The sequence below is a fragment of the Trichomycterus rosablanca genome, chromosome 16 (assembly GCF_030014385.1).
Source record: "Trichomycterus rosablanca isolate fTriRos1 chromosome 16, fTriRos1.hap1, whole genome shotgun sequence".
Taxonomy (NCBI): Eukaryota; Metazoa; Chordata; class Actinopteri; order Siluriformes; family Trichomycteridae; genus Trichomycterus; species Trichomycterus rosablanca.
In genome coordinates this window covers 14,509,392-14,524,873 of record NC_086003.1, presented here as the reverse complement: position 1 = coordinate 14,524,873, position 15,482 = coordinate 14,509,392, and the positions used below count along the sequence as shown (strand labels likewise).

Below are 15,482 nucleotides of genomic sequence, written 5' to 3'. Positions count from 1 at the left end.
TCTGTAGTGGTCCTGGGAGGGTCCTGACCATTGAAGAACAGCATGAAAGGGGGCTAACAAAGCATGCAGAGAAAAAGATTGACTACAGTCAGTAATTGTAGAACTATAAAGTGCCTCTATATGGTAAGTGGAGCTGATAAAATGAACAGTGTGTGTAGAAACCAGGAGGTGGTTTTAATGTTATGACTGATCTGTGTATATGTACCTTTGATCTTTTACTTCACAATGGTTTCCTGCACATCTGACCAGAAGTTCAAAAACTTGCAAGCTTCTGCATAAAAGCAAACCTGCCACAATGGCAACCCCCTATTCTTGTTGTTTATGCACATTGCTAAAAACAGTATAAGCTATGCCCACAAACTTTCTTACACCTGTCCCTGCTAGACAGTGGAGCACTTTCATCTACACTATATAGCCAGAAGTATGTTATTGAGTTCAGGTGTTTAAGTCACAATTCATACCAATAGGTGTGTAAAAATTATTAATAGAAAATGTATTTTATCCTTTTAACTTTTTGAAAACAGTTTAAAAAGGCCCATTCTTGTGCTCACGATAAGACATGGTTTAATGAGTTTGGTGGCTTCAATAAAACCTCAGCGCTATTAAACACCTTAGGAAGAAATCACAACATTAATAATGTGGTACACAGTGGCACACAGCTTATGTGAGGGCTTAATCCTCGTCTTTGCTTATTTTTTATTTAACTTTTGGCATTAGTGTGTGAATTTACTTCAGGTACTCCTGTTTTTGTCAGCTTTTTCAGTAGGTGGATTGACTGCTAGATGTTGCTGCTCTGTGTAATTAAATAAGAGATTGATTGTGCGATGCATATAGAATGCCTTTATTTGTCATATACATATTAGGGATGCATCTATACCATTTTTTCCCAACCGAGTACGAGTAAAAGTACATGTATTTTTGTACTCGCCGATACCGATACCTATTTAGAATGATGCAATCTGGAGCATTATGGAATAGTGTAGTTTTTAGTGTAAAATAGTGCAGTGGAACAGTTGCTTGGGTTGCCATCACTTATTGTAAAAAAAAAAAAAAAAACACCGCACAGACATCATTGAGAAAGCTTCTGACAAGCTAACGTTAACGTTCATTAATAAACGCACGTAATTAACGTTGTGCACATCATACATGCGATGCGATTCTGCTGATTGAAATATTTACTTTAAAAGGATAATACAGTCCGATCCCATCTGAGCCGATTCTATCAGCACATCCATTCGTGGTTCACCTCGGTAAATCGTAAACGACTCTGAGTCGGCTCCCGCTCTGTGGTAATAACCAGTATAATTAAGCCTGAGCTTTATAATGTAAGCGAGTAACACAAATTGTTCTGTAGTATTTGGTGTTTATTTACAACCGCATCATTCATTATAACAGTAAACACGGAGAGATGACTGAGAAAAGAAACTTACGCTGTGCTTAAAATGAGTCGACTCCTGAATCACTTGTATCGACACTGTGAACAGAGTATTAAAGACACACACACGTCCTATAACAGCGGCCGCTGCTTTTGTAACCGGTTATCTTCGCTGTGCCCACCCAGACAAGCACTGCCGCCCCACAGGTTGAAAATCTCTGCGTTAACGCAGCAACGTGCACTAGGCACAAGGTATCGGATGGTTAGTATCAGAGCCTCGTTTGCGAGTACGAGTACGAGTTAATGAGCGCGGTATCGGGCAAATACCCGATACTAGTATCCGTACTCATGCATCTCTAATACATATACACTGGTACAGTACAATGAAATTCTTTCTTTGCATATCCCAGCTTGTTTGGAAGCTGGGGTCAGAGCGGAGGGTCGGCCATCGTACGCCGCCCCTGGAGCAGAGAGGGTTAAGGGCCTTGCTCCAGGGCCCAACAGTGGCTACAACAGTGGTTGCAACAGTAGCCCAAAGCTCTAACCACTTGGCTACCACTGTCCCAAAGCATGTGGTAAACTGGTATTTTTCTGTTCTTGTCATCCCGACTTCTGGACACTGACACTAACTACTGTAGAATATAGCGTGTATTAAAGATGCATAAATGAACTGTAGATTGCTTGCCACTGTAGTGTACATTCGAAATGAATCGTTTATTGAATCTGGGCATGCAAAATGTTCAGGCTTTAGTTGTAATGCTTTCCTTACCGAACATAACGTTTGGCTCCAGTTTATCCCATCTCATAACTACTCTGGTATTTGACTTAGCCCCATTATGAAGCATAAACAGTGACATGTTCAGGCATGGGATGGGTTATAAAAAACATGAGGTAACAATCTGTAACACATTGAATCCTGCAACTTTTTTCATTACTTTTTTTAGTGCTTTTAAAGACCAGAGCGGGTTTAGTCAGGCCCAGTGTAGCGCTGTTTTGTGTTATTTGGGTGTTGATGTGGTTGTAGGAGCAGCACTCGTGTTTGGATGGTAAAGCTGCTGACCAGGCTTTGGCTCATTGCTTTGTCTTTTTGTGTGGCCCCAGAGTTCTGTACTGCTGCCATCGTTCATGTGTTTTGTGAAAAGCTCTTTCCAGCATCTGGAAAGGCCCACGCTTCCTGTTGTGTTTGGCTTCTGTCTCACAGAAGATTCTAACTTTGAGTTTTGATGGCATTTGGTGACATAAGACTAATGCTTTTTAGTAAAAGCAGTAAAAATCAAGCAAGCTTTTTCATTTCAGAACTTGATCCAAATTTAAACGTATCACTGAGTACTTTACGGACCAATATTTTGTGGTTTTGACAAAGCTCAGCTGACTGGTCTTGTTTTTTTCTTTTAACAGTCATTTGAGTTGTACATATCAGCTTTAACCTCATATTCACACCAGCACAGATTTTTCACCTCTTGTCACCCGAATCGCTGATCGCTTATCGCCCTGTGTTCACACCAGCAGTGCCATGGTTTAACTGACACCACACAAGAAACAAATCAAATATAGATCAGATTCTTTCCCACTCAGTTTTTACCACAAATTAGATGTGTTCCTGCTAAAAAATAAAAATCCTGGAAGTGTCTAGTCTATCACTGTCTGTTCAGTCAGCATCCCAATCTAGTCGTGTCCAGTTAACCGTTTGCATTATGCTTCCTCTCTACTGATGCTGACCTCCACTCCTGATTAAGGAGAGCGAGATTGACACACGCCCCCTTTCCGATACATGAGCAGTAGCCAATTGCATCTTTTCACCTGCACGAGGCGAGTTCATATGCGGATCAGCTTTGTGTACAGAGAGCCACACCCTGATCAACGCATTCAGTCAGACAGCAGCGTGCGTCCGGTCAGCAAAACTGACCTGACGTTTCATGTAAAATCAGGGCCCTGAGGAGAAGTGCTAAGCTAATATTTACAGCATTAGCACGCCATTTTTCTCAGCCAAATCCATTATATACACAGTCCTAGACCTGGTTTTACATTTCATGGCAGGTTTAGACACACAATGCTGATGAAGATGGAAGTGAATGGAGGTTATTGTTAGCATGAAGTCATTGTTCGCTGATTGGTTAAACTATCCTGTATGATTTATATGAGTTTGATTCTTCAACTCATTCTTATGTACTATAGAACTCCAAACAACATTATGAGATTCAGATGATGGGCATCCAGTGGTGTATATCTCAGTTAGGAAAGTTTAAGCATTTGTGAGGAAATTTGACATGTAGCAGACTCGGTGTCATGTTTGATTGTGTTCGTTTGTGTTTGCCAGTGTGGCAGCATGTTGAGGGCAGGAAGCAATGAAGGGCAGGAATAATAGTGGAGAATTCTGCATTCACAGTGCATGAGAGTAATGGACAGTCGTAGCCCACCCAATACTGACAGCTTATTTTTAGTACTTGTCACTTTTGTGCTATCCTTCCACTGGCCTCCAGGGATTCCTTAGTGCCAAAACAACAACATCCAGTGTTGATAATACTTAACAATAAAGCCCTAATATTACTTTACATTAAAAAACTGAATTGATAACTCTTGGTTTGTTGTTGTTCAGCCAAGAGTGTTTCTCAGAATTGAGGTATGACTTTGTAGAATAGAATAGAAGCCTTTATTTGTCATATATACATATACAGGGGTATCCCAGCTTGTTTGGAAGCTGGATTCAGAGCGCAGGGTCAGGCATTGTTTGGCACCCCTGGACTAAACAGGGTTAAGGGCCTTGCTCAAGGGCCCAACAGTGGCTGCATGGCCGAGCTGGGATTGGAACTCTCAATATTACAATTGATAGCCCAGTGCTCTACCCACTAGGCTACCACTGTCCCTTTGTGTTTACTAGTTTACATTTGTAGGGATGTCCAGTAACAGTCATGGGGCTGATATTGGTGTAAAAGCAAGATCAATGTTGGTTAATTTATTCATTCATCTTTATTAACTACTCGGGTTTTGATTAGGGATTGAGGGATCTTAAGCCTTTACCAAGAACAAAGGGCAATAAACAGCCTGCAGTGAAAAACATTCATTTGTTTTACATGAATTGTTTGAATGAACAGAAAACAATATCATTCAAAATAATTAATCAAATTGGACGTAAATAAGTAAAAGGGATTTTTTTAGATTATACCAGTACTATGTGTTTAGATTTATTTGTTTCATTTATTTAAATTTATTTTTGTTTCATCAAACGCTTTATCTTGGTCAGGATCGCTGTGTTTCTCTTTCACCGGGAAGCTCTGGGTGCAGGGCAAGAATACCCTGGACAGGATGACAATCCATCGCAGGGCTTCAAAAGGTGCAAAATCCAAAATGTCATCAGTGCCCTCTGCATGGGTGTCTTGCATCTGTGTGAAGGTACCACTGATACCACATATTCTGGCATCAAGGCAAAATCTTTTTCCTGATTAGTCCAGGGTTATCTCAGCAAGACAATATCAGGCCTAACTGTGCATGTGCTACAACAGTGTGGCCTTGTAGACACAGAGTGCATGTTCTTCACCGGCCTGCCTGTAGTCCAGATCTGTCTTCTATTGAAAATGCATGATGCATCATGAAGTGGAGAATCAGACAACGGCAATGACAGACAAGCAGGAATGAGCGAAAATTCCACTGAAGCAGAACCGAAGCAAATAGTGTCCTCAGTTCCCAAATAATTACAAAAGTGTGATTAATAGAAAGGGTTCTAAGCAATTCTAAGCAGAAACACTGGAATTCTTTGGGTCTAAACTCATCTCAGATGAACCAAATGACAGATGAAACATGTTCTATGGGAGATTAATCAAGTTCCTTATAGCACAGATGAAAAGGACCATGCAGACCATACATGTTATTAACAAAAGGCACAAAAGCCGTCATCTGTCATGGTATGGGGGTGCAGCAGTGCCACGGAATTGGTGACTTACATATGTGTGAAGGTACCTTTGCTGCACAGGTTTATATTGGCATTTTAGAGAGACGTATGCTACCATCAAGGTTTAACTCCCAAACGATTAAAAAGAGGTGGTGAATTAATAGGTGTTGTAACCCACTGGCAAACCTTTTTTTGCATTTCCCCCCAATTTTCCTTCTAATATAGTCATATCCAATTACCCAATTGCATTACGCTTCCCCTGATGTGATTTAATTTTGCAAAATGACCCAGCTTTTCCTAGGGTATGTACACTGCCTGGCCAAAAAAAAGGTCACCACCTGGATTTAACTGAGCAAATAGGTAAGAGCCTCCCATTGGATAATTACTACATGGGTGATTATGTTTTAGCTGGCAACAAGTTATTTAACCCTAACTGATGCAGTGAGTAGCTTCTCATTTGTTAAACAACCATGTGGAAAGAAAGACACATCCTGTGGTCGTGGAAAAGATGTTAATCTGTTTCAGAAGGGTCAAATTATTGGCATGCATCAAGCAGAGAAAACATCTAAGGAGAAGCTGAAACTACTAAAATCGGGTTAAGAACTGTCCAACGCATTATTATAAAGTGGAAGGACCGTGGGGAAACATCATCTTTGAGGAAGGAATGTGGTCGGAAAAAATTTTTGAATGATCGTGATCGGCGATCACTTAAACGTTTGGTGAAATCAGATGGTAGAAAAACTACAGTAGAACTCAGGGATGTTTAATAGTGAAAGTAAGAGCATTTCCACACGCACAATGCGAAGGGAACTCAAGGGATTGGGACTAAACAGCTGTGTAGACTTAAGAAAACCACTTGTCAGTGAGGCTAACCGGCAAAAACGGCTTCAATTTGCTAGGGAGCATAAAGATTGGACTCTGAGAGCAATGGAAGAAGGTCATGTGGTCTGATGAGTCCAGATTTACCCTGTTCCAGAGTGATGGGCGCATCAGGGTAGGAAGAGAGGCGGCTGAAGTGATGCACTCATCATGCCTAGTGCCTACCGTACAAGCCTGTGGGGGCAGTGCTATGATCTGGGGTTGCTGCAGTTGGTCAGGTCTAGGTTCAGCAACGTTACGTGACCAAAGAATAAGGTCAGCTGACTAACCTGGTGGTTCAGTATATTCAGGTATTCCATCAATGGATTTTTTCTTCCCTGATGGCACGGGCATATTCCAAGATGACAATGCCAGGATTCATCGGGCTCAAATTGTGAAAGAGTGGTTCAGGGAGCATGAGACATCATTTTCACACATGGATTGGCCACCACAGAGTCCAGACCTGTGGTCCAAATGTCCCATCATCAATATCTTGGGGAAAAATTAATGCAACTCTGGACAGAAATAAATGTTGTGACATTGCAGAAGCTTGTGGAAACAATGCCACAGTGAATGCGTGCCGTAATCAAAGCTAAAGGCGGTCTAACCAAATATTAGAGTGTGTGACCTTTTTTTTTGGCCAGGCAGTGTATTATTTAATTTATATTGTTAACAGAAATTTATGAAAATTTTCATCATCCCTTTTAAAAAAAATAATTTTAATACAATACTGTAGATTTACATGGGAAACCAGCAAACATTAAAGATTTAAGAGAAATACTAGTAGACTAGTAATAGATGTGTTTGAATATCTTCACAGCCAGTAACTAAATGACAAGCTGATGAAATTGGAATCACATAAAGACAAATACACACAATGAAAAGTATCCAACTAGAACTAGCCAATACAGACAGTACGTTGTGGTTTTATGTCTCAAGTGCCAATAAAAAGAAATTTTGGAGAAAATGGCTTCACCACACTTCAGTTCAATGACTAAAACACATAAATACAACGTGATCAGATCATGTTTTCATTTAACACTATATAATCATGTTTGAGGTTTAAGCAGTTAGCCTTAGTTAGGCTTAGTGGGTAGCACTGTCGCCTCACAGCAAGAAGGTCCTGGGTTCGAACCCCAGGTGGGGCGGTCCGGGTCCTTTCTGTGTGGAGTTTGCATGTTCTCCCTGTGTCTGCGTGGGTTTACTCCGGGTGCTCCGGTTTCTTCCCACAGTCCAAAGACATGCAAGTGAGGTGAATTGGAGATACTAAATTGTCCAAGACTGTGCTTGATATAACCTTGTGTGAACTGATAAACCTTGTTTAATGTATAACTACCGTTCCTGTCATGAATGTAACCAAAGTGTAAAAACATGATGTTAAAATCCTAATAAACAAACAAACAATAAGCAGTTAGCTATTACATTAAATACATGGCAACTGGTCTAGTTGTGGTCATCTTATGCTCTCATGCTTTCATGGTGAGTACAGGCTGGGATTACTTACTGGTCAGAGGTGAAAGTGAGAATACACCTTGTTTAGGGTGTGGGTTGGAAATATACACCGGACAGTAGTGAGAATACATACAAAAAATACAAAGCAGGAGTACACCCTGGATAGGGGGTGAATTTTAAACCAATCCCAGAAACGAGGGAAAGCATGAATACACCCGGGAAAGGGTACAAGAGATTCAGTACCAGATCTGACATACTGTATATTCTTACTGATTCGTCTGACACTTTTAGGCTATGAATGTATATGAATTATGTAACACGTGATCTGTCTGAGCATAGCACACATATGTGGATATTATGCCTTTGACTTGCTGCTGTGGTTGATTTTCTGACATTTGTGTGTTTGCCAGTGAGGCAGCACGTTGAGAGCAGGAATAATGGTGGATAATTCTGTATTCATAGTGCATGAGAGTAATGGACAGTCCTAGCTCAACCAATGCAGCTTATTTTTAGTACTTGTCACTTTTGTGTTATCCTTCCTCTGGCCTCCAGGGATTCATCTGTGCCAAAACAGCAACATCCAGTGTTGATCATACTTGACAGTAAAGCCCTAATATTACATTACATAAATAAACTGAATTGATAACTCTTGATTTGTTGTTGTTCAGCGAAGAAAGTTTCTTAAAATGTAAATATGACATTGTGTAATGGTACCACTTAAAGCCCATTGAACAATGAACTATTCTACACAGATTATTTTACTAGTTTACATTTGTAGGGATGTCCAGTTATGTGGTTAATAATGTAAAAGCAAGATCAGTATTGGTTAATTTACTCATCCATCTTCATTAACGTCATTTAGAAAGCAGACCTCTACCCTGGGAAATGGTTATTACATTTGATATCAGTACTACTTGTTTCAAAAATGTTTTTGACTATTTATACCTAAGAAATCCCTCTATTCTACATTAATCTATGTTTGTCTTGTTAAATGAACAGCTGATTTAAAGGATTGAACATTTTATGTGCCAGTTTTTGATTAAACAACACTATTGCAAACAACATTGTGTTATGTCTGGGTGACCCTGACTCACTGGCAGCACAGACTCACTGCTGGTCTGTAGACAACACTTGATAAGCATATTTCTTTCAATATTAAGTAAACTGAAAAACAAAAATTTGCTGTTAAAGCACAACACTGTAATATCGAGACAGTCAGATGATACTGATGTGTGAACTGGGAAAATCCCAAACCAGAGCACATCTGCTTCAACTTGTGGTAAACCGTGCTTGCATAGTCTGTATTTGCATATTGGAATATGATTGGTTCTAATATTTCATGATGCAATAGGACTTGCTGCATGCTGCATTTTGCCTCACCTGTTTCTTAAAATGATTTATTAAAACTTTAATGTATTTATTCATAAATGAATGTGCTTTAAGACTATGGTTACTGATTTGGGTCTGATCATGAAGCTTCTTTTGGATGCATGTTAAAAAGTGCTCTTTGAATTTAACTTCTGAAAGGTATTCACTACATTGTCAAATGTACGAGGGTTTTTCAAAAAGTTTTTAACTCTTTTTATTTCTAAAGCTTTTTAACTCTATTTATTAAGAATTTCAAAAACAAATTACATCACTTTTCTACATAGTCACCTTCCCATGCATTTTTCCCAGCGATGTACCAACTTTTTAATGCCATCAGCGAAAATGCATTTGGTTGAGCACATAGCCACTGATGCACCGCTGCTTTCACATCATCATCACATAAAAATCTTCTTCCTCTTAAAGCTTCTTTGAGTTTCCAAAAAGGTGGAAATCAGATGGTGCTAAATCCAGACTATAAGCTCTCTCTCAGTCTCTCAAACACAAACAGTTACTACTCCTCCCGCCCTCACTGTTTCCAACAGAAATATAAAAGTGCGGAAACTTTTTGAAGATCCCTCGTATCTTGTCACCCCGTCTAAATGGAAGCTTTAGCTTTTTTTTTCCAGCACCCATTGCTAACAGGTGCATAAAATTAAGCAGACGGCCATACAATCTCTATAGAAACCACTGGTGATAGAATAAACACTGGAGTGCTTAGTGACTTTTATAGTTCTAAGTTTGTAATGTTTCCTCTCAGGAAAGTCATCTATCCCCGGTTGCACTACTAACAAGTTCCATTCTGCCTCTTGGAAGGAATATTGGTACAAGAAAGGTACATTGGTAGCTTCAGGGATTGGGTAATATTAACAAATCAGAATTCACAAACGACTGGATAAATTACTTTTTACCATCTGGCAGTCTAATTGATGTCTCTTGCTTTGGCACTCACACACTCACCAAATAGCTTATCCAAATAGGGTTGCTGTGGGGTTCTGGAGCCTATCACCGCTTTTCAATGGGCGCAAGGCACACAGTAACACCCCGGACGGGGCGCCAGCCCATCGCAGGGCAGACACACATACACACACCCATTCACCTATAGGGCAATTCAGTGCCTCCAATTAACCTGACTGCATGTTTTTGGACCATGGAAGGAAACCGGAGCTCCCAAAGTAAACCCACGCAGACACGGGGAGAACATGCAAACTCCACACAGAAAGGACCCGGACCGCCCGGCCTGGGGATCGAACCCAGGACCTTCTTGCTGTGAGGCGACAGTGCTACCCACCGGGCCACCTTGCCGCCCGTCTTTTTTAGTTTACATTTATGGACATTATCCGAAGCTTCTTATTAAGGCCTGATTAGGGGTCCAACAGTGGCACCTTGGCATTGGTGAGGCTTGATCCAGCACTGTTTTGGTCAATAGTGCTGTACTTTACTTTAACCACAGAGCTAACACTTTTAAAGGCTTGGACTGGGCATGCAATGACATTCTAGAGAATATCGTTCTTCCAACAGATTAGCAAGGCCTGTTGTTCATGATATCTGGTGTGGAAAAAATTGAATGGACTGGATAGTATGCTGATCTCGACCCAATTTTACACCATTGGGATTAGTTGGAATGCAAACGGAGAGTCAAACATCTTGACCCAACATCCAACTCTTGTAAATATATAAAAGCAAATCCCACTCCACAAGTCCAGAAGACAAATTTTGTCTTAATCCCCATTGCTTTGGAAATGATTTTTAGCTGCCGGGTGTCCACAGATTTTGGCCATATGTGAACAGCTGGATGAGTTTACAAGCTCAAAAAATCCCCTGCTTTTAATATTTCAGTAGTTACACAAGCCAGTCAAGCCACACACCTGGAACGATGATTTGATAAGCCAGTGATTTAATTTTAACTTTGTTGTCATAAATTTAAAATTGGTTGGACCATAGCATGTGGGGATATTTACAACCTATTCCATAGCAACTGCCTTGTTTTCACAGACATTTTTATAACACTAAATACCTCCACTGTTTTGTGGGCTCTTAACTCAAAACTGGATTAAGTTTTGTAGGAGAATGCTGGAAACTCTTATAGGGAGAATGTAGGCTAAAGAAGCTGAGAATCCAAATCTGAAGCCACAGTTCTTCTGCCAGTATGTACTGCTGGAGAGAGGTTATGAGAATTGGAGGCCCAGGAAACAGGGGCTCAGTTCTGACAGTGTGGAGCTCACGTGTGTCAAATATTGTGATTTTTTATGTTTACAGTGGCTAAAAGTTCTATGTGGTAATTACAATAAATAGAATGAAGCAAAAGGTACAAAAGTTACAGATTATGATTGATTAGTAATTTAAGATAAACTCTATTAGAAGAACAATGCCTTTATTTGTCATATATACATAAATATGTGTACATTACAATAAAATTCTTTTTTCACATACCCAGCTTGTTTGGAAGCTGGGGTCAAAGCGCATGGTCAGCCATTGTACGTCATTGAACTGGAGCAGACGGGGCTAAGGACCCCACAGTGGCCGCATAACAGAGCCTCCACTAAATAATCCACCTTAAGCATTAACCAGCGATGAGGTTCAGCTGTGGATCTTTAGCTCACTGTCCAATAATCATTAGGAGGCGTCGGCTTGACATACTAAACAACACCACACAAACCATGTGCTCCCGGAGACAGGGGCGTGGCACCTGCACTTGAAACATGGGCTCTGGGTTCACAGAGCCTCCACTAAATAATCCACAGCCAGTCCTTACATACCTTAAGCATTCAACCAGCGATGAGGTTCAGCTGTGGATCATTAGCTCACTGTCCAATAATCATTAGGAGGCGTCGGCTTGACATACTAAACAACACCACACAAACCATGTGCTCCCGGAGACAGGGGCGTGGCACCTGCACTTGAAACATGGGCTCTGGGTTCACAGAGCCTCCACTAAATAATCCACAGCCAGTCCTTACATACCTTAAGCATTCAACCAGCGATGAGGTTCAGCTGTGGATCATTAGCTCACTGTCCAATAATCATTAGGAGGCGTCGGCTTGACATACTAAACAACACCACACAAACCATGTGCTCCCGGAGACAGGGGCGTGGCACCTGCACTTGAAACATGGGCTCTGGGTTCACAGAGCCTCCACTAAATAATCCACAGCCAGTCCTTACATACCTTAAGCATTCAACCAGCGATGAGGTTCAGCTGTGGATCATTAGCTCACTGTCCAATAATCATTAGGAGGCGTCGACTTGACATACTAAACAACACCACACAAACCATGTGCTCCCGGAGACAGGGGCGTGGCACCTGCACTTGAAACATGGGCTCTGGGTTCACAGAGCCTCCACTAAATAATCCACAGCCAGTCCTTACATACCTTAAGCATTCAACCAGCGATGAGGTTCAGCTGTGGATCATTAGCTCACTGTCCAATAATCATTAGGAGGCGTCGACTTGACATACTAAACAACACCACACAAACCATGTGCTCCCGGAGACAGGGGCGTGGCACCTGCACATGAAACATGGGCTCTGGATTCACAGAGAAACTGAATTTGTGACACCAGGGTCATTTCTCCCTGTGTTCGCATGGGTTTTCTCGTGGTGCTTTGGTTCCACCCCACAAGTACAACAACGTGCAGTCAGGCCATTTAGAGCTAATAAAATTTGCCTTAGGTGTGAGTGTGTGTGCGTGAAGGTGTGTGTCAGCTGCTGACTGTATGAGGAAATGAGGACGAAATAAATGTTAGAAAAGCCACACCCAAATACACTAATCTTTAACCAGTTACTCAAACCCTTTTAATGCTAATCGAACACAAGATGCCGAGCTGATTTCAGACTAGGTTAATTCTCCTATAGGGAGGAACACTTCATCATAAAGGAGTGCCTCTTCTACACTCCAGGGTTATTATAGTTCATGAGCATGAAAACCCCCCACCTCAGACCTCACATAGCAAATCTGTGTGGATGCCTGGACAGCCCAAAGCATCATTGAGATTCAAACCCGGATGCTGGGCTAGCACAATAGGATGCTGCTCCCCCTGAGTCCTACATGCCTATTTTTGTATTCAGCTCAGAAGTTAGAGTCATATGTTGAATATTTTAGTCACAACGTTAAAGATTGAAGAGAACTGAAACTCGTGTGGTTTTGTCACTCATTTTTATTTTTGTGAGTTGTTTATACCCGAAAGCTGAGTTGTTTGAACACTTCTCCTTACCTCTTTTGCAGATCTTTCTATAGCACAGAGGAAGTTCGCAGAATCACTCAACGAATTCAAGTTCCAGTGCATTGGGGATGCTGAAACGGACGATGAGATATGCATCGGTAAGGACACAAGATTGTTCATTAAACGATTCAACTGTAGCGGCGCTCGGGTGGCGCAGCGGTAAAAACACACGCTGGAACCGGAGCTAGGATCTCGAATACATCGTATCGAATCTCAGCTCTGCCTGCCGGCTAAGGCTGATCGGCCACATGAACACCGATTAACCTGTTGTTCAGATATGGGCGGGACTAAGCCGGATGGGGTCTCTCTCTCATGACTGGTGCAATTACGACCTCTGCTGGCTGATTGATGGCGCCTGCACAGAGATGAGAAAAGAGTGCTCTCAGGGTGTGTCTCTCCGTACACAACGCTGAGCTGCACTGCACTCGTCAAAGTGTAGGTGATAAGATGCATACGGCATGCTGCCCACGTGTCGGAGGGGGCGTGGGTTAGCTTCGTTCTCCTCAATTGGAGCAGGGATTGGCATTGGTGGAGAGGAAGCATGATGCAATCGGGCAATTGCTAAAAGAAAATGCATAATGAAAAAAAAAACAATTTAACTGTAGTGCGCTCAGGTGGCGCAGTGGTAAAACACACCAGCCCGTCAGTGCTGAGATCTCGAGCTCTGCTATCAGCCAGCCGGGCACCTACACAGACACATGATTGACTGGGTGTCTGTAGGGGAGGGACAATGGCTAAAACAGGATTGCATGACAGGGGGTAGCTGATCGTGGATGGCAGTGCATGGCTCTTTCTTTCTCAAATCTCAGCCTATTCCAGCTTTTCAATGGGCGCAAGGCACACAGTAACACCCTGGACGGGGCACCAGTCCATCGCAGGGCAGACACACATACACACACACATACAATTCAGCGTCTTCAATTAACCTGACTGTATGTTTTTGGACTGTGGGAGGAAACCGGAGCTCCCGGAGAAAACCCACGCAGACACGGAGAGAACATGCAAACTCCACACAGAAAGGACCCTGGGGAATCAATTACGACCTCTGCTGGCTGATTGATGGCGCCTGCACAGAGATGAGAAAAGAGTGCTCTCAGGGTGTGTCTCTCCGTACACAACGCTGAGCTGCACTGCACTCGTCAAAGTGTAGGTGATAAGGTGCATGCGGCATGCTGCCCACATGTCGGAGGGGGGCGTGGGTTAGCTTCGTTCTCCTCAATCAGGGATCGGCATTGGTAGCGGAAGCATGACGCAATCGGGCAATTGGACGCGCTAAAAAGGGAGAAAAAGGGGAAAAAAACAGACAATGAATGTATGAATGAATGCATTTTAAACTTTTAAACATTCTAAACTGATTTTGTTAATCAAAATAGATCAAATAGATATTTAATCTTCACTAAACTTATCACTTATGTAAACTGATAACGTCTTGTGACTTTGTTTTATAAATAAATACAAAAAGTATGTACTTCTGGGATTATATTTGGACTGTTCTTAATCATTTTATTGAAAGTGAGTGCTTACACGATTCTCTTGCATTTATTAAAATGTAAGGCATGCAGCACTTTACAGAAACAGGCTCTGACTTGTTATTAAGCTTGACAGTTTGTCGTGACAGGGTATAAAGTATGTTGACTTTTGCTGCAGATAAGAAGAGGTCGTGCATTTTAAGAATAGCACCGCTGTAAAAACATTTGATTCCACATGTCAGTACAGGTTACTATCACAGCAGGGTGAACACAAATCTAGACTTTAAATAATTGTATGATAACTACAACCCCAAATCAGAAAAATTTGGGACAGCATGGAAAATGCAAATTAGAGTAGGAGTTTTTTACATTTACTTGAGGATGAACCTGAGATATTTCATGTTTTATCTGCTTCAACTTCATTTAATTTATTAATAAACATCCATTCCTGCATTTCAGTCCTGCAACACATTCCAAAAAAAGTTGGGACAGTAAAGCATTTACCACTTTGTAATGTTGGCATTCCTTTTCACCACACTTAAAAGATGTTTTGGCACCGAGGATACCAAGTGATTTAGTGTTTCAGGTTTTATTTCAGGTCCCATACTTCCTGCAAACACGTCTTAAAGATGTGCAGCAGTACGGGGTAGGGCTGGGCGATTTTGCCAAAAAAAAACAATTCTCGATTATTTTAAAATTATTACTGATTCTCGATTACGATTTTTTTTGTTTTTGTATAATGCAATTGAAAAAAGACTCAAATTTCTCTTTTTTTTTGCATTTTAATTTAAAAGACTGCAAAAACAGTAACAGCAGCACCTATAATTATCCTTTCAAGGAACTCAAACTTTAT

At 41.4% G+C, this 15,482-nt stretch overlaps 1 protein-coding gene across 6 annotated transcripts in view; it reads left to right on the top strand.

The window, feature by feature from the left end:
- Positions 1-15,482, top strand: part of LOC134330970 (rho GTPase-activating protein 26-like) — a 166,944-nt gene that overhangs the window by 54,370 nt on the left and 97,092 nt on the right. For all 6 annotated transcript variants that reach the window (XM_063012291.1, XM_063012290.1, XM_063012288.1 and 3 more), the window contains one exon: positions 13,163-13,258. In XM_063012291.1, the coding sequence (XP_062868361.1) occupies positions 13,163-13,258 (96 nt within the window). The remainder of the gene's footprint in view (positions 1-13,162; positions 13,259-15,482) is intronic.